At 36.8% G+C, this 25,305-nt stretch overlaps 1 protein-coding gene and 1 non-coding gene across 2 annotated transcripts; one reads left to right on the plus strand and one right to left on the minus strand.

The window, feature by feature from the left end:
* Nucleotides 1-3,690: 3,690 nt before the first annotated feature.
* On the plus strand, nucleotides 3,691-21,763 carry Smp_123190 (ARL2BP-like protein; the record flags this gene model as incomplete). Its single annotated transcript, XM_018797947.1, has 6 exons — nucleotides 3,691-3,750; nucleotides 5,711-5,777; nucleotides 7,164-7,270; nucleotides 7,356-7,441; nucleotides 9,322-9,418; nucleotides 21,683-21,763. The coding sequence occupies 6 exons, from the start codon at nucleotides 3,691-3,693 to the stop codon at nucleotides 21,761-21,763; spliced, it is 498 nt and encodes a 165-aa protein (XP_018652937.1).
* Nucleotides 21,056-21,144, minus strand: Smp_rajko.90nt.slRNA.1.1. The gene has a single exon (XR_001974581.1). It is a non-coding gene (non-coding RNA).
* Nucleotides 21,764-25,305: the final 3,542 nt, after the last annotated feature.

Here is a 25,305-nt window from a genome sequence, read left to right on the forward strand (position 1 = left end):
ATAAAAGCGTGTGGAGTAAGAAATCCCAATGAGCATCCACATGAAGTTGAGGGCGAACATCCCAATCCACCTGTTGCAGATAGTCCTGTAAAGCTGACTCATCCAACCGTTTGAAATTCCAGCGCCTGTTGTTGGTGGAATATCTTAGCTCAGTTTTTCTGACAAAACTGAAGGCCATAACGGAGTGATCATTTTTTCTCCAGGGGGGACAAAATTTAGAGGTTGTCGACTAGGAATTCTTCGTTTGTGCATACCCAGTCTAAGCGCGACGGTATCTGACTTTTTCTCCAACGAGTTGCCGACTTCATATTTTCGAATGATCCCAGATCCTCAATGAGGTTGAAGAACAGAGTTTCAGTGGAGTTTTCACCTCCAACCTAGATATGTTCCGCAAAATGGACTCTAGGGAGATTGAAGTCCCCTAGAATTAGGAAATAAGTGAATCCGAGACGCGTGGAGCTGGATAATCCTTCCAGCATGCGATTGTCATACTCGATGTCAGGAGTGGGCCTCATGTAGATGACCCCAACTAGACACCTCGAGGTGGCGGACAATCCTACTGAGCACCATACGAATTCATCAAGACAGATAAACTCTTGGTTGTGAAATTGGTGTACCTACAGGCTACTCCACTCCCAATTCCTGTTTTTCTGTCGTTGCGAAACAAAGACATCTCAAGTATTGCTAGCTCGTGGTCCGCAAATTGAGAAGATATCCAAGTTTCAGAAACTCCTTTCAGATGAGCATTATTAGCATTGCTAAGTTCACGTAGCTCATCCATTTTATTTGGTGGACTCGCGGCGTTCATATACAAGCAGTTTACGCTTTCAATTTGAAACGCCTGGGCTTCTTCCTGTTTGCCTGTATGAGCCTTACGTGAATGGACAAGTAGCCTACGTATACAATGTTTTCCAAGTTAGTAGTCCCTGTTCTTTGCACGCTTTTCTTATGATCATGACAGTCTACAAGTGGAATTGTCAGCTTCAACTCGTCTTCGCGCTTGATCCTGGCGTCATGTGGCCTATCTGAATGCATATAGATTTCAGTTGGCAACCGACGTCTGTTTGCACGAGGTGCTTCCAGAGTTGCAACCGCCATATGAGAGGATGGGAAAGTCATCTTCATCAGCTGGGTTCTAGAATCTCCGTCCTTCCTGACTAGTCTAGTCACATGTTGAGTGAGTTTGTTTTTGAGCTTCAAGGATTGCTTGATGAATTTCCATTCCCTAACATCAGAGTTTGCTTGACCAAAGTCCGTGTTTTACGATACACCTTGCACAACGATATTTCTTCGGGGGGAAAACTTCTCTCGATATTCTTTGAAGATGCTCCGGATGAGATCGCGTTCAGAATACGGTATATCAGGCAGTATTCTTACGTTCCCATCGGATTTCAGTAAGTGACTAGCTAGCAGGACATCCTCTACGCCGGTAGCATTCTTGAGTGTTACATGAAGTAGCCTCGGGTTATTTTGATGGTGAGTCGTGTGACTGTCAAAGGCTCTATTCTAGGAAGTTCAAGCTTCTTGTTTTATTCTCCCCAGAGCATCCTGTCTTTTTTGTCCTGCAAACTGAGAGAAAGAACAGGGTTGTCTTTAAAGTTCATTATTATGAGAGAGTCATTACGAACTGTTTGAAAAGTGTTTATAAGTGGTAAAAAGAGTTTTTTCAACAATTTATTGGGATCCTAACGTGGAAAAATCAGGAGTGAAATGGAAAACAAACACAAAATATGTGGTTTTATGTGCGTGTTCATAATGCTTAAAAGCGTATGGCATCTCAACAGCTCCGTGATTACTATCCATAAAAAGGAGAGTGATTGCAATGTTCTGCCAGTTATTCACTTTAGTACAGCTCCAACTTAAACAGTATTGACAATTCATCCACCTAGAGTCAGGCTACGCAGAACTGAAAATTAGAGTTAAGTATGACACTCTAAAGATGATACACTATGATGATTAAAATTATTCGAATTATTGTAGCACCTGAGAATTTTGAAATAGTGAAATTTGCTGCAAGTAGAACTAGATGAACACAAATGGACGTACTGTATTTGGAATTCGTAATCAGCGGGTAATCCAGTAAAAAGGACTCTCCAGTTCGTACAAATACCATATACTCGTTTTTCAGGAATTGTCTAAAACCTTCGAGGGAGTGCAAAATAAGGCTATTATAAAAAACTCACTCATGGTGATTACTAGCCATGCGATAAATCCAAATGATGACGTGATGCAGAAGAACACAGATACTGAACTTTAATTTTAAGGCAATCTTATGAGGATGTTTGCATATGTGTATTGCATTGTAATAGTATAGTAATTCAAGTTCATTTTCATTGTTTTTGTGATATTATGAATTATTAGTCAAATGAATACATAATAATCACGGTCAAACCATACCTATGTATGGAGTACACAAAGTGATTAACCTCCTCCGTTGTATCTCAAAGTCAATTACCTTCCTAATCAGATTGTAAGTGCAACAAATAAAAGGTCACTGACCTGAGTTATTTTTCACTGTTAGATTTATCAGATGTTGACTACTGTCATCATTTGATCTTTTCTGTTGTAATAATTTGGCACTGAAAAAATTTCACAAAATGCCGCAATTTTTCTACACCTTGACTTTGTACCCGATTTCTATGTAGTTGGTACACTGATACAGCTAAGTCCTGTTACCAGCCTAATTATATAACAACCATTCAAAACCCATTTTTTCGCATGGATGAATAAGACTGCACTTTACTGAATAAGACAATAAGTATGAAAGGGTTAAAGTTTCTATTCATTGATGTTAAAGGTAGCTACTTGTTCAACATGATTTGAGGGAGAACTTTTTATGATCATACTCGAAGATCTGAAAATCCGCAAGACAGTGACCTTCGGAGAATGAAAACCCAAACGTTAAACAATAATATATATGGATTAGTGAACTTCAAACGACCACACGGAAGCGATTCACCAGCATCCCAGCACAGAAGTGACTCAGCATTCAGTCAACAGATAATCAAAACGCAGTTCTTTCATCAGTTTACTGAAATATTCAAAAGTCGTTAAAACAGATCTACTGTAATGATGTTCTTTTGCATAACATCTGTTGTGGTTGAACATTGTGACCGACAAAGGAACCCATGAACGACAACATGAGACATCCACCACCACATTAATTCCCTTTGATCTTGTGTGGTTATGACTTGTTTATTCACTAATCATACTGTTTTTGTTTGCCATGAACGATATCAGGTTTTTTTGTTTCGCTTCACGATCATCTAGTTACTATTTGGCATGTTATTTACGTTTCTTTTCCCCTTTTTCATAGACCGTATTGACCGTTTATTTTGTATACCAACAGTGGTGATTTACTTTTTAGAAGTAGACAAAGTTTATCAAGCCAAATAGCTTACTCATCATGACTTTGGCTATGCTCGGACTGTGTTCGACAGTCTGGGGAAAAGTTTGGGACTGAATCTGTTGGAAGTTACTTCGTACAGTGGTTGGTGGAGTTCATTTTCAGATGTTAAGAATAAAAGACAATCTAAATAACTTCTGCCTTCGGTCAAACCTGAATATCTAAGTAACTAAACAAGACATTTATTTACGTGACCAAATCGTAAACTCTAACTACTGGTACATTGTATTTCACTTGCCAACAATGTTACTTACAGTCTGCTTAACTGTAATGACAATGATGAAATGATTATTTCACTTGAGTGCCTTCTCCTAAAACCAGCTCCAATCGCGCAAGAATGTCAGGTAGAAAGTTGAACACCAAAGACTTATAGAAATGTGGGAATCGGCGCGGAAGAATAAGACTTTTACGTACACAAACAAGAATGGTGGTGTTCATACTGTATCTCCCTTGACAGTATCTGCTGAGGATACATACTATGTCACATTTTGACCTTGCCAGTCAAATAATAATGAACAGAAGACACCACAGTGTTTTTGTTGCCCGTCTGAAAAACCAGGCTCGATTAAAATACACTATAACCTGTCTGACTATTTCAAAAAATTTACTAAAATAAGGTCCAGCCCAAGGAAATAGGCATCTTTTGATAGGTTACCGTTGAGATCACTAGGTACTAGCAACCTAAGTTAGTGCTATACTACCCACAATTTACAGAGAAGACACCTGCCCACAAAATAAAAGCGATGAAAGTTTGTGTTTTAATAAACCTCACTAAATAAAACCTGAAGATGATTCAATATGTTTATGAATAATATGGTCAAAACCAACCTTTCTTAGAGCAGTAATTATATATTCAGAAGTTTGCTAAGTTTTTGGCAGATGGACAATATATTTTTCGATCCCACTCCACATATTTGTATCTATTTATTCGGCAAAAGAAGGATTTTAACGAACGTAAAATATGCTGTACATCCAATCCCAGTTTCATTAAGACAAAGCTAGACTAATTCGGAATTTTTTCAGTAGTTCATAAATAGTATATTCGGTTATTTATCAGTAAGAAACAAAAGCTGTTATCAGTGACCATTTGAGCCTGATTAGGACTGCAGAAACACCAAGCACACTTCCAGAGTCAGGCCACACAGGGAAGCTGGTGAAGGTTTCTCTTAGCTGAATGTTAGATCGCTGCAATCAGACTACTCCTTGAATGTTACTATAAACCCTCAAGGTTTTGACTATTGTTCTCAAATATCTTAGCATGTTTGTCTAAAAACCCTTATTATGTGAAGTCGCGTTATGAAAACAAGTAGTTTTAAAGCGTATAACTTGTCCGTTTGATTACTTTATAGACTTGTTTTAATTTATCAACTCATACTTACTTTTCAGCGTCTATGGAGCTGGGCGGTTAGTAAGAGTTCTTCACGTTTTTAACATTAGTATTTACATACAATTGGTGGGGTTTTATTTGCTTCTGTCATTATTCACACATTAGTTTTTGTAAGATCGGAAGTTTCAGACCAGTATACGGTCTTATATTAGTCTCTTCAAATAATACTAAAAAGCATCAAAACATATATATTACTATGACATTAAAGGCGAACTCGCAGGAAATTAGGAGGACATATTCATGAAAGTTCGCCGTACAAATAGGCAAGAATTCATAAATATTGCCATTTTTCAACTTTTTTTTCGCTCAAATTTAATGTCTTCGTCACGAGGTTATATATATATATAACTATAGAGTTTCTTAGAAAATGCTCATATAATTGGGGACTTACCAAAATACTCACAAGCTTAAGATAGAAAAGCAAATCTGACTGCAGTGAGAAAACCCTATACATGTTCAGGCAGTGGTTAAGATGTTGTTTCTGAAAAGAATAAATTCATTTAGCATCAACATTCATTACAGTGTATTACAATATTCATACTAAATCCTAATTCCAACCCCACGAGTATCCGTTAAAATAAGACACGAGTTTTTGTTCATTTTTGTGAATGTCTTAATGATCCTGATGTGAAGAAGATTCTCTCACTTGCTCACAACAACTATCACATCTAAGCGTATTGTTGATGAATATTTCACTTTTAACGTGAACCTCATAAGCCATAACATTTCACCAGATGCTTAGGAACTCATCTATAAACGAAGTCATTACTAATGAATATGTGATGATATTATTATTGAAAAGTTTAATGCTGTTTGTTTGTTTATTCTTCAGAATCACAAATAGACAATGGAAATGATAATGTGCCTGAAGGACCATTTGTTGGGTTTGTTTTTTACTTTATAGTTATCATAATTAGGATAGATCACAAGAGCCGTCGTCGGATTTCGATAATGTTGTTGGACATTTAGAGGAGATAATAATGAGTAAGAGTATTTATATTTAAGTATACAAGACTCTTTTGTCTTAGTATGCGAATCTTTAGCAGTACACACCCATGACCTCACCACTGGGGATTTAAACCATGACTTTCGTGTCTCGTAGTGAGCTCTTAACCTCCAGACTACAACTATCCTGTGCGTTCTGGTTCTTAATGTTTGTTTAACCAAGATCAGTTGTAAGGCTAACTATGAAAATTTAACAATACTCACTAGATCCTTATACTAACAATTATTATGTTCTCACTAGTGACCAACTTTGAGAAGTAGTTCCAAGACTTCTAGTGGAAGTTGCGACCACAAGATGAGAGAGTTGTTGTATTCCTGTAAAAAAATGTCATCACTAATCATCGTAAACTGATTGAAGTTAGACTTGTACACTGTAGGAAACTGGCGTAAAGTCGAAGGCCCTGGGTTCAGCCCCTGTGTCCGAGTCATGGATGCAAACTATCAAGGAGTCTCATACTAGGTCGAAACGGCTGTCCAGTGCTTCTGGGTTTCTAATGATTGTCTAACCAAGATCGGCTAGTAACGTTAAACTATAAAATTTGAACCATCTTCACAAACCGGTATAGAAATTATAAAGCACTTAACAAGTTTGTATTAAATCAGTATCTAATTTTACCTATTCTATGTTATTATCAATATTAGAGAGCTTTTCCTTTCATAATAAATATGTGATAGTTGAGTATAATCTGCTAAAACTAGATCAGGTTATGTGGCGTGTACTCGATTATCTGTTTCTAAAGTAAATAATCTAACATTTGTAAATTTTTACTGTGTGTATTCCAGCTTTGTCCACTTTAAGTCATTTCATGTCGCTTCATAATCTTAAAAAACCATCATTTTCTTAGCTATACCGGATCTCGACAAATAATCAAAGCCACAAACTTTAGTCAGTCTAACTCTAGTTATCGAGAAAAATTGTTGTCTATTCAAAACCACATGATCTGTGTAATAAATAAGCGGACAGTGATTGTATACAGTTCTTGATCTACAATTTTATTTTCGCGTCAGATCGTCCTTCACTTGAATTATCCTCTGTAGGATTTCCTTCTGTCCCGGTTTAGGAAGTGATCACGTGAAAACCATGAAACATTAGACCATAAAACAGCCGGAGAGCCCAACCTTTGAGTACTCAAAGTAATGTGTCTAACAATGAAAACGGGGATGAGACTCCTATCTATCCAATAATGGGGAAACATTTTTCAAAATGAATCTCAGTTCTCATATTTATGGGACAGAGTAATGAAGTTCATAGTTTATTGTACAAAACGTCTTATAAAATGACTTATTCTACTTATTTACCTTTTAAATAACATACTTGTTTACATTTTTCTACTTTCCTATTCTAATCCTTAAAAAACAACATAGGTAATCACTTTCAAAGTATCCAAGATCAATTTATGAATGAAAATTACGATGAATTTGATGAAAATGAAGAGAATGAATTTTGTTATACAGAAATTCATGAGAAATATGTAAGTAAAATTTGTTATTTTCTTTTTTGCTTACTTCATCTTCATCAATTCAATCTAAATTAATGATCAAATGTAATTTTTATAGATTAATACAGTTGAACGAATGCTGGAAGAGCAATTATGTCAAAGAATACCTCATTTCTCAATGCGTTCATTTATAGATAACTTAGTGTAAGTGTATATACATATGGATTTTTGTTTGTAATTGAAGATCTTTGTAGGTCCTTATATTCATGTTTATTGTCTTCTTCAATTAAGCTTTCGTTGATTGACTTCTTTCCTATAAGTTTATATATTGGATCTATGTTGATGCGCTCCACATGTAGCTCCTCTGGGGGCTACTGCCGGTCCCAGGCCCGGATAAAGGAGGATGGTTGGGCATGGGGTTAGCGACCCCATCCCGTAGAAAACCAGCTAGCTAAAACAACGCTAACCAGAAAAAAGTTATTCAAACCATTTAAACTCTGCCGTGGGAGTTGAAGGAATAACTATGACGTCTCATGGTGAAAGCCGAGTTCCTTCGGATGTCATGAGGCCGATGCACCTTCCAACAAACAGAGAAACAATTTTTATAGGTACATGGAACGTCCGGACAATGTGGGAGACCGGAAGAGTCTTCCAAATTGCTAATGCTTGCTGCTGCTTCTAGAAATTCGAAGTTTCCCCAATGGAATATATGCTTGTCTTGTATACTTTCGTTAATATCAACGACAGCATCTCGTTTCACTACTAGCCTCTGTTTGTATATTTATTATAAATTTATGGTGGGTAAATGTAACTCATACATCAAGTACTGATCCATATACTTAGGTTTGAGCTATATTACTTTTTTTGTTGTCTAGGCACTAGCTATACTATTCTATTTGCCAAACTGATATAGACGAAACAGGGTTTGAGCCTCTAACCTATAAGTTGAAAGCTGAGTAGTTCGAACTCTATAGTCCGTTGTTCTATAGTGCTCACTGACTCGAGATCGAATCCAGGATATTCAGATCTCAGGTAGAGCGCTTAATTTTTCAATCACATTATGATAACTATAATCTGTTAAACATTTTGCATTATCTTCACACTCCATTTTTCTTAATAGATACACAAACAATGACTTGAACAAGCTTAGAGCTTAAGAATTCAGAGTTCAAATCCCTTGAAAAAACATTAGTAGAGGTGAACATCTTGATATAACAAATAAAGTTTGCATTAAAGCATTTATTTATTTATTTAAACACGTAAATATTGGTACAAGGAGGCACCAGGTTTATATGCGCCACACAAATCTCATTTGATTTGTCTGAGGGCTGTGATATTGCCCAAGTTCCAAAACTGAACCAGGTGATTTTCTCAGAAGGTCACATCCGGAGCCTTTGACATACAGGTCTGATCCACAAGGCAGTGGAGCATCGTGGTTAGATTCAGTCTCATGGTAGCCGGTGACCAACGATTGATTCATGCGCCATTTGTTCTCTTAGGATACTGGAGCCCATGTGCACCATTGGTTTGAAATTAGGGTTTTCCAACTCCCCTAGGTGAACTTTTGGTGTCCACCAACCCGGTTAAAGCGTCGGACATTCGCTTTTCGTCCTCTCAATTTCGTAAACAACACCCGTGGTGCGAGAAGGCAGTGAGTAGGAATTTACTGACAGAGGCTGTATACGCGTGGCCATGTGAGAGCATTTGGAGAGGGAGGGCGGCCTCTACCCCACAAGTGGAGACAATTAAATGCATTTGAACACACAAATTACAGCACATCTTATTAAAATTTGAGAACTGTACAGTAAATACTCCATTTGAAAAATGTCAATCAACTGTTTCAAGCTTGACTGTTCCCTTGCAAATATCAGTCAATCATCTCAGACTTTACTGTTCCTTCATTTCCATAGCAATCATTCACTGTCCTCGTTCTCTTTTCTTCGATCATTTTAACCTTTTGTTGCCAAGTGTTTCACTTTCGATTGATGACACATACTATTTATATCTGTCGACATCAGTAGCACACACCACAATACTAATTTTTAATTGATTTCTTATTTGTGTGTAACTTCTCTTTTACACAGTTCCAACAGTAACTGTTTAGATGGTGAAATATTTGAAATGTTGTATACATTCACTGATTTTCTTGCATTCAAAGAAATGATGATTGATTACAAAAAGGTAAGGCAAAAAGGTATCTTTCATTATGATACTTACTAACTTACTTACGCCTGTTACTCCTCATAGAGAAGCATAGGCCGCACACCAGCATTCTTCATCCAACCCTATCCTGTACAATCCTTTTCAGTTCTTTCCAGTTGTTATGATACAGAAGAGATTTAATGAAATTTATTCTGTTAGGAGAGTAGGCACAATTAATAGTAAAACACCATCTACACAGTTAGTGTTTTTTCCAGTGATGTCGTGTTTTATGAAGTGTTTAGTATAGTTGCTAAGCTTCAGTTATTGTTGTAGACAACATTATGTAGAAGTGAGCGTTTTAGAATTACTCCACAAGTTCACTCTGATAACCTTCTTTATGATTGGGTTTTGGTCATCATAAATTTCTGTGATCCTGATGATTAGTTTGTTCGACTAAATTTATGACCGTATGATCAATGGACTTGTTCGGTATATGGGATTGGTTAAGCAGTAATGGAATATTTAGTCTAAATCACGAATTGAACTTAGTTAGACCATCATTAGAAACTTGGAAGCACTGGACTACCGTTTGGTCCTACTGTGGGACTATTCAGTACCATGCATCCACGACCCCGAATCCGGAGTTTAAATGACAGAAACTCTACAATATCCACAAACCTGCTTATACTTGTCGAACAATTAATAAGTTGAATTCTATCTGATTTTGGAACCAGTGAAGTTGTCCAGAATTTACAATTGAGCTATCCAACTTACAGAATACAACAATACTTAAGCGTCTATATGGGCTTAAGATTTTCTCCACCATTTCACAGTTCAAGTTGTTAAAGAAGAATAATAAGTTACTTAAAAGTTCACTAAATCGTTTCCATACATTGACTGACTAGTATAATACCTCCATATAATAATATCAAGGATCCGAAGGGGTTTTGTGGAGATTTCAGTATTTTTCATAGTTGAAATCATGAGTCCATTGAAGCTAGACCACCAGGGAAAACGTGGGAGCACTGAACGGCCGTTTATTCCTATTATGGGACTCCTCAGCAGTGCGCATCCACGACCTCGTCTCACGAGATTCGAACCCAGGACCTACCATTCTCGCGCCAGAGCACTTAACCGATAGACCGCTAAACCGGCCGGCATCCAACGGTGTTTGAGCAACCATTCACCAGTTGTCTTCAGTGATTTGTTATCTCAACAACAGACGTGGTTGAACTCCACTGATCACTGCTTCTCACTAGAACTTCAGGACATGTATCTTGAAGTCAGGACGAAACGGCCTCCAGTGCTTCCAGGTTTTCCATGGTGGTCTAGCTTCAATTGACTCATGATTTCAAATATGAAAAATATCAAGAATAATAATGGCATGAACTAACTGAAATAGGCTATCAAAAATTAATTTTCACATCATGTCATTATAAAGATGTACCTTTCATCTCTCAATAGCATTCGATCATCACTAAGGAGGACTTGACACACATGATATTGATCACCACCCAGTGATCCATCAATTGCAATTGATTGATAGTTTGGAAATTAACTATTTACTGTGTGGTTCTCATATTTTATCAAGATATTCTGTAATTTCATGCTTAAGTACATTCGATTGTTCCCACTCGTGTTTTTATTCACTACACCCCGATCAAGTAGTTCGCACCAACCAACACATCTTAGACTAACAGTCATTACATACCTTTTTTCTTTATCAATATCTATCTCGAATTTCTATCATCCATTTGATTCTTTTATTTCTTCCACTAAATAGGCTAAAACTGGACAAACTGTTAATTTGGAACTAATCAATTCATATCATTATTATAATCATTCATCTATTATAATGAATGATACCATTGATCCATATAATACAGATCCAGTAGTACAATGATAAACTCTTATTCTTCAAATTGATTGCATTTGTTATTGTAAAGAAAAAGTGATTTATTGTTGAGAATTTTTTTTTATATATTACCCCCTTTGAAGTTATTTTAATGATCTTTCTATGTGATTGTACTACTCTTAAACTTATTTGGTAGTTTATTGTTTTGTGTTTGTATTTTAATTGATTGATTGATTTTAGCTTAGATAATTTACCTTTGATTTGCTATAGTATGGGCCTACTTAATAGTTCATATCTACTATCTATGGAATCGACGCTTTTCTGGTTTTAGGAAGAAGTAGTATCTGTGAAGAGATTTTAGATCAGAAGGTGTTTTTGTGGAGATTTCAGTATTTTCATAGTTGAAATCATGAGTTAATTGAAGCTAAACTACCATGGAAAACCTAGAAGCACTGGACGGCCGTCTCTTCCTATTATGGGACTCCTCAGTGGCAATGCGCATCCACGATCCCGCCTCGCGAGGTTCGAACCCAGGACCTACCAGTCTCGCGCCAGAGCACTTAACGGTGAACGGTTTCCCAAACTTCGTGGATTGGTTGAAGTTGGATATTTACACCTTTGGATGCCGGCTAAGTGGTCTAGAGGTTAAGTGTTCTGGCGCGAGACTGGTAGGTCCTGGGTTCGAATTTCGTGAGGCGGGATAGTGTATGCGCACCGCTAAGGAGTCTCTCAGTAGGACGAAACGGCCATCCAGTGCGTCCAGGTTTTCCATGATGATCTAGATTCAATTGACTCATGATTTTTAACTATGAAAATAGATATTTTATCATAATAACGTATTATATGAAGAAGCATGGAGAATTATAAGACATAAGACAGGTGTTTCCTCCTAGTTTCAAGTTCTTCATAAGTGAACTACCAAAATCTCATGAGAGATTGAATATAGGATGCTTTAGTATGATAGTTATCGCGTAGATTTTCAATTCCTTAGATGTCAGCTCGAATTTCTGCTGACTTTATAGATGGTATTTGTGACCCGAATACCTTAGTGATGACTTCGTAGACTGTAGAGCCAGATGACCCATTCAAGTCAACTAGGGAGTAATAGTTTCCTCAAGAATGCAAGTATGATCTGTTTATCAATACCACCTAGTACGAAGCCTAGGTCAAAAATCGTTTCCAGTTAGAAACTTCCAATCAACTCACACTAAATCATAGTGCAGTTGAAATTGAATCATTTAGACCAATGGTTATATTGGAACTCTACTGACAGAGTTCGATCAACACTATTGGGCTAAACGAGTATGACGTTAATCATCAATTAGCGATCGATCAATTGGATCAACTGGAAACCTGTTTTGTCGTAGTATAGGGCTCAACACTGCTCGTACATGACCTCATGAAGAATCATATTCAAGACTTTTGATCTCATTGGGAACGCTCTTAGACCACTGTTTCTCCATATAGTGGTATACATACCAACTTTGGTGATTTCGCAATATTGAATCACTATCTTCGATTGCCTGTGGTGAATAACTGTCTCGCATCTGACATTATTGAACTCCACTAGTCACTACTTCTCATTATAACTCTTGAAATTAGCATTGGATTAACCAAAATCAGTCAACAACGAAATTTTAACAAATCCCCATGATCACCCCACTCCCAGCTCCTGATGATATGACCACTAAGCCTATTGTTTAATAAGTCAGATGATGATGAAAAATAAACATCATAAACTAATTATAACAAAATTAGGTTGCATATTGTTTTAATCAGACCTTTTTCGAGCCACCAAAGTTATTGTTATATCCTAGTGAAGACATAAGTACGGGTAACTTTCGGGAACTATTAACGGACTATTATTGTATATATATATTCTTATTGTATAACCATTCAGTGATTAGATTGTATGTATCCATATTCCCCTTATTATAAGCTTCATTTTGATCTATAGATTATTATTCGAATTACTGTCCTTAAATTAGATTCATTTTATTGATTACTGTCTCTCACGTTCACAGCCACATTTGGCTTGAAATATATATATATATATATATATATATATATAGCGATGGCTTTCGAGACGAACGGTACTGGGTTCGAGTCCCATAGTGAACATCAACTCTGAGATGCAGGTACATCCAGGCGACGAGTCACAAACAGGACGAAACGCACGTCGTGGATTCCACTGCTATCCACTATCCATCTTTGCTTATATTTGATTTTATGTTTACTAATTTAATTGTTTTTTTTTTGTATTTATTTTGATATTTAATTCTAATGTCAATAAAATTCGAATAAATGAATCTTAGAAAAAAAAGAAAATTTAAAAAAAAAGAAAAAATGGAAACTGTGCATATTCTAGAATCTTCGAAATAACTTTCAATGTTCAATGGTTTAATTAGTTCTAGTACAGTAAATCAAATTTACCTGTGTGTGTGTGGCGTGGCGGGATTCGAATTCATGTTTTTATAGGGATGCATGTTAGATGTATGTATGTATGTATGTATGTATGTATGGATGGATGGATGGATGGATATATGAATATACACATGCTCGAATGTATACGGGTATGGATACATTCAGTTAAAAGGAAAAAAAGTAAACATAACGTAAGATTTTTTATTTCAAAGAATGAGAGTAAATATTGAGTTATCTTTTTGTTTACGTAAATTTAACTAATATTTATACAAGTTAAATTCATAAGTCGATCTAAGTTAGACCATCATTGAAAACCTGGAAGTAGTGAATGACCATTTCGTTTTAGTATGGGATTCCATAGAAGTGAGTATCCATGATCCTATAAGTGGGATTTGAACCCACGACCTTCGGTTTCATGAATTCAATATAGATTTTCAGACTTACTATGTTTCTCCAAGTATTCGTCAATATTGAATGGACAGTTTGACAGAAATTAGTCACCGAATATACATATAGAAGGCATTAACCGAAATTGTTGTAAGAAGGTGGTCAGTTGTGTTAGTTCTGCGTTGTCATTATTGAGTCGACATAGCCAATTGTAATATCTGAGAAGCCGTTGCTGTTATGTAGGTATCGATTCTGTTGAGTCAGTAGTCGTAATGCTTTTACATGATGGTCGATAACCGCCACAATTCCTGGATTCTTCTTTTTATACTGCAAAATGGGAACCACTATACTTCTATCTATGCAAAGTAAGAGCACAAAGGAGGAATAATTATGGGCCCCAAAAAGAAAGACCCTAAACAAGTCCAAAATACAATCATTTATATTTTCATAGTTGAAATCATGAGTCAATCGAAGCTAGACCACCATGGAATTTAGGAAGACTGTAAAATGAACTATAGGTGTGTGCAGTTGTCGAGTTCTGAAAGGTATGAAATGCGAATATCTGATTACACTGTTAGACATAATTCAGTTTCATCAGACCTCATATTGAAATGATTCATTCAACATAAAATATTCCAATGGATACTGATCAATTACAGTTTTTGAAGTCAGTAACAGTGAAATACAAATCAAATTACAATTGTAGTTATTGGATTGTTAGGTATTGACTAAGTATTAGACATGTAGAGAACAACTTTAAGGTGTTTGAAATCATTAAACTAACTTTTCTAGTTGGATTCCGGTTCAGTAGTCTAGTGGTTAGGAGCTCGCGCGCGAAACTGATATGTCCTGGGTTCGAGTCTCGCGAGGTGGGATCGTGGATGCGCACTGCCACTGAGGAGTACCTCAATAGGACGAAACGGCCGTACAGTGCTTCCAGGTTTTCCATGATGGTCTAGCTTCAATCGATTCATGATTTCAACTATGAAAATACTGAAATCTCCACAAAACCCCTTCTGATCAATAACTTATATACCAAACATTATATCTACATAATAATATCACATAAGAGGGAAGTACACAAAGTTATTGTAAAAACATACTCACTAAATATACTTCACTTTAACTGATACAGGGAATATAATTGTCACACTGAACGACAGTCTGCACTTGTATAGAACAAAGTTTCGACTGAATTGATATATAAAGTATTGACCTCAAAACGCCATGCTGAATGAAGTTTGCACCTGTCACTCTGGAAGAAACCCATAATGAATTCGATACAAGAAATATTGATCTAAATAATGTCTTCTTTTTTTTATTCCGCCGCATCAGAAATAATCTTGACACTTGAAATCAGGATGAATTTCAAGGTTTCGCCCAGAAATCTGATGTGGACTTCGTCAGAGGAATGAGCAATCGCTGGGGGTTGAACAGATGTAACATACGTACCAACCAACTTGGATGATGAAGATTTGCTACCTCATAATTTGAATTCCCAACTTCATCTAGCATTCTGTTTCCAATCCAGGCAGTGCACACTCCATGATCCCAAAATACACGAGCAATACTTCGAAAACACCTATGAACATACTGTATTCTTAATGCGTATGTTTCACACTCATAATGTTGGACAGATGGATATCTTCCCTACGTTACAAGTGAGGCGATTTGGAAATAGCCAGTCAAGCCTTCTGAATCCTTGCCGAGATTTCGTCAGATATCTGCCCGTCAGAATCGATGAGACTCCCAAGATGAGTGGAGCGGTTGACACACTTGACTAATTCACTCCCTATCATTAATTCAGGCTCTGAAACATGCCACTACTGAAGCAAAATTTTACATTTGGAAGGAGGGAACCGCGTCCCAAACATGCTTGCATTAATAATGAAAGTGGTCAAAAAACTGCATTCCTTTAGAGTCTCCACCAAATAGGGGCATATCATTTACATATTCTGAGTCAACAGGTGAATCTCCTGGTAGATCAACTCCTAAAAAGTCAAACGATGAAAAGCTTATTTTCAAAAGCATCTCTATGGCAAAGTTAATAAAAATCGAGAAAGTGGACAACTTTGACGAACACCACTCGAAGTAAACCTATTCCGATGACAGTTCTCTATATGCTCTGACTCGACCAGCAGTGTTGGAGTAAAGAGACTATGTAATGTTAATGTACGTCTTTAGTGATCCTTTCATTGACAGACACTGCCACAGAACCTCACGATCAACAGAATTGAACACCGCCTTCAGATCAAGAAATATAACTATTGTCGGACGTTGAACATATGCCTTTACTTTAGATCCCTCCAATTGATGAATATGTGGTCCATACATTCAGTTCCACGTCAGAAACCAGCCTGGTTTTCTTGGTTACGCACTTTACGAGCTCTAGTGAGATGTCAAATTATTATTGGGAAGAAAATTTCGGACACTATATTAATTGAACTGATGCGTCTGCGATTTTCACAAGAGGATATTTAGCTTTTCTAATAGACTGGGAAGATTGGCGACCGAAACTAGTCAGATGGAATTACATCCAGTTCCCAGGTTTTAGCTAAGATTTCAGTTAATCCAACTGCTCAAGCCGAACCACCATCCTTAAACGTCTCAGGGGTTAGTCCATCAGACCCTGCTGCTCTGCTTCACTCTAGATTGATCATAGCCTTTTCAACCTTGATAAAAGTTGGAAGGCTTACATCAATTCGGCATTCAATTTGCTTGGAGATAGTGGGTGGCTGAAGTGTGACTGAAGGCCAGTTGAAATGTCACCAAAAGTGTTCTCATCTTTTCAATCTTCTGGATTGAGAGTGAGTAATATTCACGTCTCTTTCCAAAACAGTTTTACTAAAAGCCATATTTTTATTCGCCGTTCCCTTGATAAGTCTGAAAAATCGTCTACTCTTACCTATCGTTGCTGCATTTTCCATCTCCTCTTCTTTCTCTACCCACAAATTCTCATGATCATTGAGTAGGCTTTTGATCAGCCTACATTTAAGCTGCTCCTCTCCGCATCCAGAGCCGTGCAGAATGAGTTTCCCAGAATCTATCATTTAAGTAGATGCTTTTGAACTCCACTGCACTTTCTTAACGTTTTAATGAAAATAACTAGTAGATATCACTGCTGTTTCCACAGTTTTTTGAATATCAAACTAAGCCGCCTCAGGATGGGTATCATTTTCACCGTCCACTAGCGACTTCTGTAGTTGCCCTTGAAATATATTCTAAACTTTTTCATCATTAAGAGGTTTTGTTGCTGTGATTTTTTTATGTACAGTAAGGCGCGGACAAATATGTGCTCTAACTAGAGCATGATCTGATTCACAAAATGTGCACCCTAGTGAGCCCTACCAACTATGACTAATCGCAACGTGTTCAATTTGAGTCCATTGATTGGTCAATTATGGAGGTCACCACAACAGACAATGTTTCTCCTTATATTTAAAGTTGGTTTTCTGAGCCAAGTAGCAAAATGCGGTCACCATTATTTGTCTGCTGAGGCACAACACCGCAAGACCCACCCAAAGTTCTTTCGATTTGGTTTAGTTTACTTACTTGAGCATAGAAATCATCTGCCACAGTTACTACATCGGAGCGTTTAGCTTCTGAGAGGAGGTTGGTTAACTTTCTATCAAAATTATTGTTTAACTTCATCCGGGGTGGAATCAGTAGGAGCGTAGGTAGATGAAACTAAAAGAAAACGGCATGTGTCTCTATCTTTTCAAGTTATTACCGTCCTGCTTAGTCGGGCAGCGCACAAGTGACTGTTTATTAGAATCTAGTCAAACAGAGCCTTTTCTAGTTCTAAACTCGATGCTTTACCTACACCACCAATGCCACGAGAAATAGAAGTGGTTTCTCTAGATACTCGAAGGGTAAATCGTGCCGATTCGTTGTATTGACAAGATGAGGTAAAATGAGTGACTGCACTTGGATCCTGTATGAGCACATCGACAGTGTGAAACTCCAGAATGGTAGATATAGAGGCCTGTTATACTATATGACACAAGGTTTGAACATTAAAAGCTCCAACGTGTAATTAAGAGGATAGTTTCATGAGACCAAGGATAACATTTCGTGAACTCAAATCATTGGCATTGGTGGCGCGTGGTGATAAAGATATACCAGCAAGGTTGGTCGTGGGGATGAAAGAATTATTAGGAAGTAAGGGAGGGGTTGGATCCTGATGAAGATAATTTTGGGTGCTGTTCGAGGTAGGAGTATGATTGTCACTTCCCAACTGCCATAAACTGGAAAGATATTTATTCTTGGGACACCTGAAAAAGAAGCTGGGTTATTGGTGATTTTAGAGAACAGGAAGCATGACCGCAGAGCCTAAGAGACAGATACTTGAGGCTGGTCACACATGACCTTTCTAGGGGAATCTTTCGATGTGTTGGCTTTCAAGTTCAAGGGCTTTTCCACTGGAGACGGAAATCCGTAGGATAAGGTCAGGTGCGAAAGTTTTAGGGTCAACCCTTTCTGGTGTTTTCCTCCTGTTATAAGGAGTTAGAATCATACAAGATGCTGGTTGTGCGAGGAAAAAACACCTTAATGCTGTCACACCCCTCTACAGTCAGCAGTACGACTTCGCCGTCGGACTTTAAGTGTCAGCTTTTAGTCTGACCGTTCTCCAACTGACCTGCCTGGCAAGTTATAACCTAAAGGAATATGTTTTTCAGCCAATATAGCTCGTTTAAATCATTACATCATAATATCAGCCATTTTACTGATCTACCGATTTCTGTTATCAACTAAATTATTTGTATGTGGTACTGTTGAAACGGTCAAACCAAATCAGATTACTGAAAAGCCTGGACGCATAACTATCACTGATATAAGTAAATCTACTTTTCTAAGGTCAACATTCAGTTTTACATATGTACTGTACCGTATGCAAACTCCACTCTTCATGGAATTCATCTATTATGAACTAATCTATTGATTTCTGTTTCAGCGTACCCTTTATGTACGTGAAGTATGTTGTGATCTAAATACCATATAACCTACAATTCTCGTTGTTCAAAAAATGAACGCTCTTATGGAAATGTAACATTATATTTGACATAATTAATTTATAGTTCAAATAATCAGTCAATTGAAGCTAGACGACTATGGAAAACCTGGAAGCATTGGACGGCCGTTTAGTTCAATCAGGGGACTCCTCAGAAGTGCGCATCCACGATCCCGCCTCACGAGATTCCAACTTAGAACCCATCAGTCTCGCGCGCGAACTCTTAACCTATAAACCAATGAGCTTGCAGGCCTCCAACGGTTTTATTGTCTAACTTCAACCAATCCACGGAATTGAGCAGCCATCCACTATTGTCTTCAGTGAGTTGATATCTCACAACAGTCCTGGTTGAACTCCACTGGTCACAGCTTGCACTAGAACTCCAGGAAATACATCTTGAAGCCAGTCATTAGTGAGAATATGATTATTATCAAAAGGGAATTTTGTGAAGATTTTAGTAATTTTATGGTTGAAATCACTAGTCAATTGAAGCTAGACGACTATGGAAAACCTGGAGGCACTGAACGGCCGTTTCATCCCATTGTGGGACACCTCAGCAGTGTGCATCTACGATCCCGCCTCACGAGATTCGAAACCTTATCTTCTCAGAATTCTTTAGCGTTTATTACTAGTAAAAACATCATAAAACATTAAATTCACTTAGTATTGTTTAATTTGTAACTTTCCATTGATGTTTAGGACTGCAACTGGTCAGTCTCCTATTGGCATATGTGCATACTGTGCGTGTTGCCTCGATATAACCTTAATTCACAAGTATTATAAGCAAAGATGGATAGTGGCTAGCAATGAAATCCAGTTTGACGGCGTTTCACCGTGTTTGCGGCTCGTCATCTGGATTTACCTGCATCTCAGAGTTGATGTTCAATCTGGGGCTCGAACCCGATACCTTTCGCTTCAAACGCCATCATATTATCTACTCAGCTCTTGAATCCAGCTGACGAGTCCCAAATAGGACGAAACACGCGTCAAATTGGACTCTACTGCTAGCCACTATTCATGATTGCTTATCATAAAACATTGATAGAAATATTATACATACCATTTTTTTTTACTAATTTAAGTAGTATATAAAGTATCGAATACATAACTAATAGGTCCTAATGTAAATTTGATTAGTTTTACATTCATTGTACTATCTTAATACAATTCTCTCTTTTTTTCTCATATTATTTACATAAGGATTATATAACAAAGTAAACAATCGAATATCCCCCTCGTTTTTTTTCTTGTTCGAAAAAACAGTTTCATTATAAAAACTAATCAACGAACATTCTCAAATACTGGAAGACTTCTGAGAAGAAGAAGAGGAAGAGTAGACGATGAAGAAGACAACAGTTATGCATTATCGCTATCATTCTCATCCTCAATATCGTCTATTAACTGTAATTAGTACTATTGTATTGTTGACAATTGTACAAGATGTAAAAGGTAATGATGTCAATCTTGAATATTGTTACTATGATGTTTCATTAACATGTAAATCTATTGAAGAAGAAGGAGAATACTGATGGTTATTGTAATTGTGAACAATTCTCTTTTCTAATGTTCAGGTTCTGGTTTATTCGATGAGGATACTAGTAAGCTTGAATGAAATTTGTTTCCGATGTATATCTTGATGAATAAATCATCTCAGTATTGTCATTTCAACATGAGTTCTGATGAAGCTGTCCAACAATGTAATCAGATATTATGGTTTCGTACTCTTCAGAACTCGTCAATGGGATATACCTATCATTCATATAACAGTCTTCCTAAGCTTCACTGAAATTTTATGTCCTATCGATACTATATGTATATAATACTTAAGATCAAGTTTTATTTGCATTAGTTCTTATCCTTATACATGAACAGAGATTGATATGTCGTCTCACATCGAATCTCCGTATTGAGTAGTTGTTGTTGTTACGAACGGTTACATGAGATTGAGATGGATGTTTAAACGGTGATAAAAATTCATAATAAGATGAAGTAGAAGTCAACCGTCACGGTTTTACTCTTGTGATTTATTTTATGGTAAGAACCATCGACCAAGAATCGAAGTTTTCTTTGGCAGCCTTACACATGGGGCTGTGAGTTGGTCGGGCTAACTATCACGGCTTTACTCTGGTGATTTGTTGTATGGTAAGAATCGTCGGCCAAGAACCGATGTTTACCTTGAAGCACTGGACGGCCGTTTCGTCAGACTCCTCAGCAGTGCGCATCAACGATCCCGCCTTGCAAGATTCGAATCCAGGACATATCAACTTCACGCGCGAGCGCTTACCCCTAAACCACTGAGCCAGCATCCAACATGAAAATTTAGTTTAAACAATAACTGAAACTTACTAATGATTACAAACACCTTAAAGTTGTTCTTCTATATGTCTAATAATTAGACAATACCTAACAATCCAATAACTGGAATTGTAATTTGATTTGTATTTCACTGTTACTGACTTCAAAAACTGTAATTGATCAGTATCCATTGGAATATTTTATGTTGAATGAATCATTTCAATATGAGGTCTGATGAAACTGAACTGTGTCTAATAGTGTAATCAAATATTTTCATCTCGTACCTTTTAGAACTCGTCAATGGGATACACCTACATTCATCATTGTGTAGGTTGATAAACGTCTATCAGTAAATGGTCCACCATATGATCTTCCGAGACATATAAGGAACTCATCAATTCCTAATCCATAGGTCTTTCTATTATGCAAAACACACTCTAAATCACATACTTTTCCATTGACTACTGTTCAATGAATGATACTTTGTAGTTGTCTTTCATGTAACCTTTTGATCATTGTTAGATTGACTTTTATTAAACATGATGGTTGAAATTGTGTTTCAGCTACACGTGAGTTCTAATGTGGAAATGTTTTATAACTCTTTATTTATGCAATCGTATTCACAATATACTTAGTTTATCAGAAGTAGGTTTTGTGGATATTATAGTAATTTTAGTGGTTGAGATCATGAATCCATTGAAGCTAGACCACCATGGAAAACCTGGAAGCATTGGACGGCCGTTTTGTCCTATTGTGGTACTCCTCAACAGTGAGAATTCACGATCCTACCTTGCGAGATTCGAACACAGGACCTATCAGTTTGGCGCGTGAGCGCTTAACCACTAGACTACTGAGCCGGCATCCAAGGGGTTTATGTCTAACTATCTAGCTGAGATTCTTACATGACTGATTTGCCATTAGTCTGTATTGAATTGGATCCTTGAACTAATCAAGTTATCATTTCACAGTAGATGGCATTATTGATAAGTTAACTTACCAATAACTGACGGCCTACTACAGTTTTCAGTAACTCAATATGATAACACTGGATAACATTTTGAGATGAATATTAATAACTCTTTTAACACATTATAAGAAAACCTTTCTAAATATTTCAATCTGAAATAGAATTGCAACTTAGCACTCAACTATTCTTGTTGATAAGCAAAGATGGTCAGTGGTTAGCAGTGGAATCCAGTTTGACGCGCATTTCGTCTTATTTAAGACTCGTCAGCCGGATGTACCTGCATCTCAGAGTTGATGTTCACTCTGGGACTCGAACCAAATACCGTTCGCTTCAAACGCCATCGCGTTATCCACTCATCTACTAAGTCCTGATAGCCACTTCCTGATGTTTGAACTGAAATGATCAGAAATCTTAGTGATTGAATCATTTTTGTAGTAAATATGAAAGTCTATGACAGATGATAATCGTGATGGATCAATTTATAGAGCTGCTGAATAATTATCTTTAGGACAAAGATTGTCTCGATTGAAGAATTTCATTACATCGCTGAATTTTAGAGAACATATCAGTGACAGACAACAAATAGCATTGTTGCCTAACATGACAAGATACTTTTTCAAGGAACTAATGACACACAGGTATCAAAACGATTTATGAAACGTTACCATCTCGAAGAGTGTGATGATGAATTGGCTTCGAACTGAAGAAAAACTATTGGTTATAAAGTTAGCTTCATCAAAGATGTTGTCTTCAAAGTTAATGTAAGTCATGAGCATACGGTTGTTCCTAGTATATTCAGTTCATCTTTGTCAACAGATATCTGAAGATATAATGAGGTAGTCAGATTTCAGTAAGCCATCATCTTAAGAAGCAGAATGTACCAACCCACCACGTATAAGTATGGGTGTATACTCAAACTGTGGAAAAACTTTTGCTGTTAACTAGATTCGAACTTTCTTTGTCATTTGTCCGATAATAACACATTTTAGAGTGTAAACCAAGAAAATTACTGATACAGATAAAGTTCCTACGACTACTAATCATCAAACTTTGACAGGATAAACAAACATCTGAAACTGATCATGTTCTGTAATAATGTCGAGCTATGCAGATCTTGTAAACGATCTGTTCATAGGTTCATGATGCATTTCACGTGACATCTGTATTTACCACAGTTTAGGATAAATTACATAATTATTGAACATTTATTTATGATTGTTAAATTGAAAATCAAAAATCTATTTCATTGTAGCCATGCCAACGAGTAAGTTCTAATTCCTTACCATTGATGACAATCGAAATAGTTGGTGTTCTGTTTAGGAATCTGAACTTGTGTTGTTTATATTCTGACATCATAAGCAAATACTTTGAACTATTACATGAACTAGGATTCTGTGATTTCCCCTCTACGAAGTGAAAAAGTTATTTCAGCCTAATCTATCTTGATTGATGAAATGGGTAGTTGAGTAAGTGTGTGTGTGAGTGCAAGATTAATACTAAATTGAATCATCTCCCATGAGTAAATAAGTAAATCTCCACTCATATCATTATAAGTAAAGGTATAAGTTGATCGACTGGTATTCAATCCTCAATAATACAAATCGAATAATTCACACTATCAATGAAAATGACATACACATTACACATTCGGAACAAGTAAGTGACTTTTTGAACTGAGTAGAACAGTGAATACACAACTCAGTGGCGTTTGAAGTGAAGAATGTAGCATTCGAATCCTAGTATGTGAATGCCAACACTAGGAAGTATGTATATCTAACAGACGATTGCCAAATAGGACTGAGAATGTATCTTCCATTTCCAGATTAACAGCCTAGAGAATCTTACACATTTCATACATCTGGATCGTTACTCCTTTGAAGTTTCATGAAAAGTTTTCAAAACACAGTTTATAAACTCACTTTGTTTTTCATACGATTTTAGCCACAACTAAGAGTTCAGCCAGTAAGTGATTAATTCAGAAATTATTCAGTTGATCATTTACTCTACTGTGATTGGAAATAACTTTTACGAACACTATGAGAGGATATAAACCTACCAATACATTAGTTGATCGTTCAAATATGACATGGTGAAAAGTTGTAGAAGTTGTTTCCATTGTAAATTAACAGTTTACTCTGACCAATATGAATAACCTCTGTTGGTCTATCCATCAACAAAGCCGTTGATGGTACTTTAAGTAATCCAAATGTTTGTTTTGAATTCATTATTTTCATAGTTGCAAGTATGAGTCAGTTGAAGCAAGAACACCATGGAAAACCTGGGAGCACTGGACGGCCGTTTCGTCCTACTGTGAGACACCACAGCAGTGCGCATCCACGACCTCACCTAGCGACATTTGAACCCAAGACCTACCAGTCTCGCGTCAGAGCACTTAATCGATAGACCACTGAGCCGGCATTCGATGGTGTTTATTTCTAACTCCAACCAATCCACGAAGTTGAGCGACCGTTCACCAATTGTCTTCAGTGAGTTCCTATCTCACTGAAGAGTTCCACAATAGAACGAAACGGCCGTCTAGTGCTTCCAATTTTTCCTTGATGGTCTAGCTTCAATTGACTCACGCTTTCAACTATGAAAATACTAAATCTCCACAAAACCCCTTCTGATAATTCATTATTTACCAAGAATATTTTATTTTTCTCCCACAATCTAGACTCCTTGGAAGTTTCTTGGTTGACCATTTCATCAATCTCTATGATAGTTATTGGACTGATCAATGGTCATTTAAGAAGATTCATCTTCTAGAATATCACAATTGTTGAATACAAAAGGTTAATTTTGTATGTAACTAGTATTCTTTAAAAAAATACAGAAATACTAGGGTGTGTAAATTGTTCTGTATTTGCAAATGATTCAGATAGTTACCGTAAATGGTATTAGTCGAATAGGAGTGTAATCTTCCATCATGTTAGGCATAGATGCTACGTTAATATTTAGTATTTGAGAATAACTAAATAAAAATTCAG

Source organism: Schistosoma mansoni, chromosome 6 (assembly GCF_000237925.1).
Source record: "Schistosoma mansoni strain Puerto Rico chromosome 6, complete genome".
In the NCBI taxonomy this organism is placed as follows: Eukaryota; Metazoa; Platyhelminthes; class Trematoda; order Strigeidida; family Schistosomatidae; genus Schistosoma; species Schistosoma mansoni.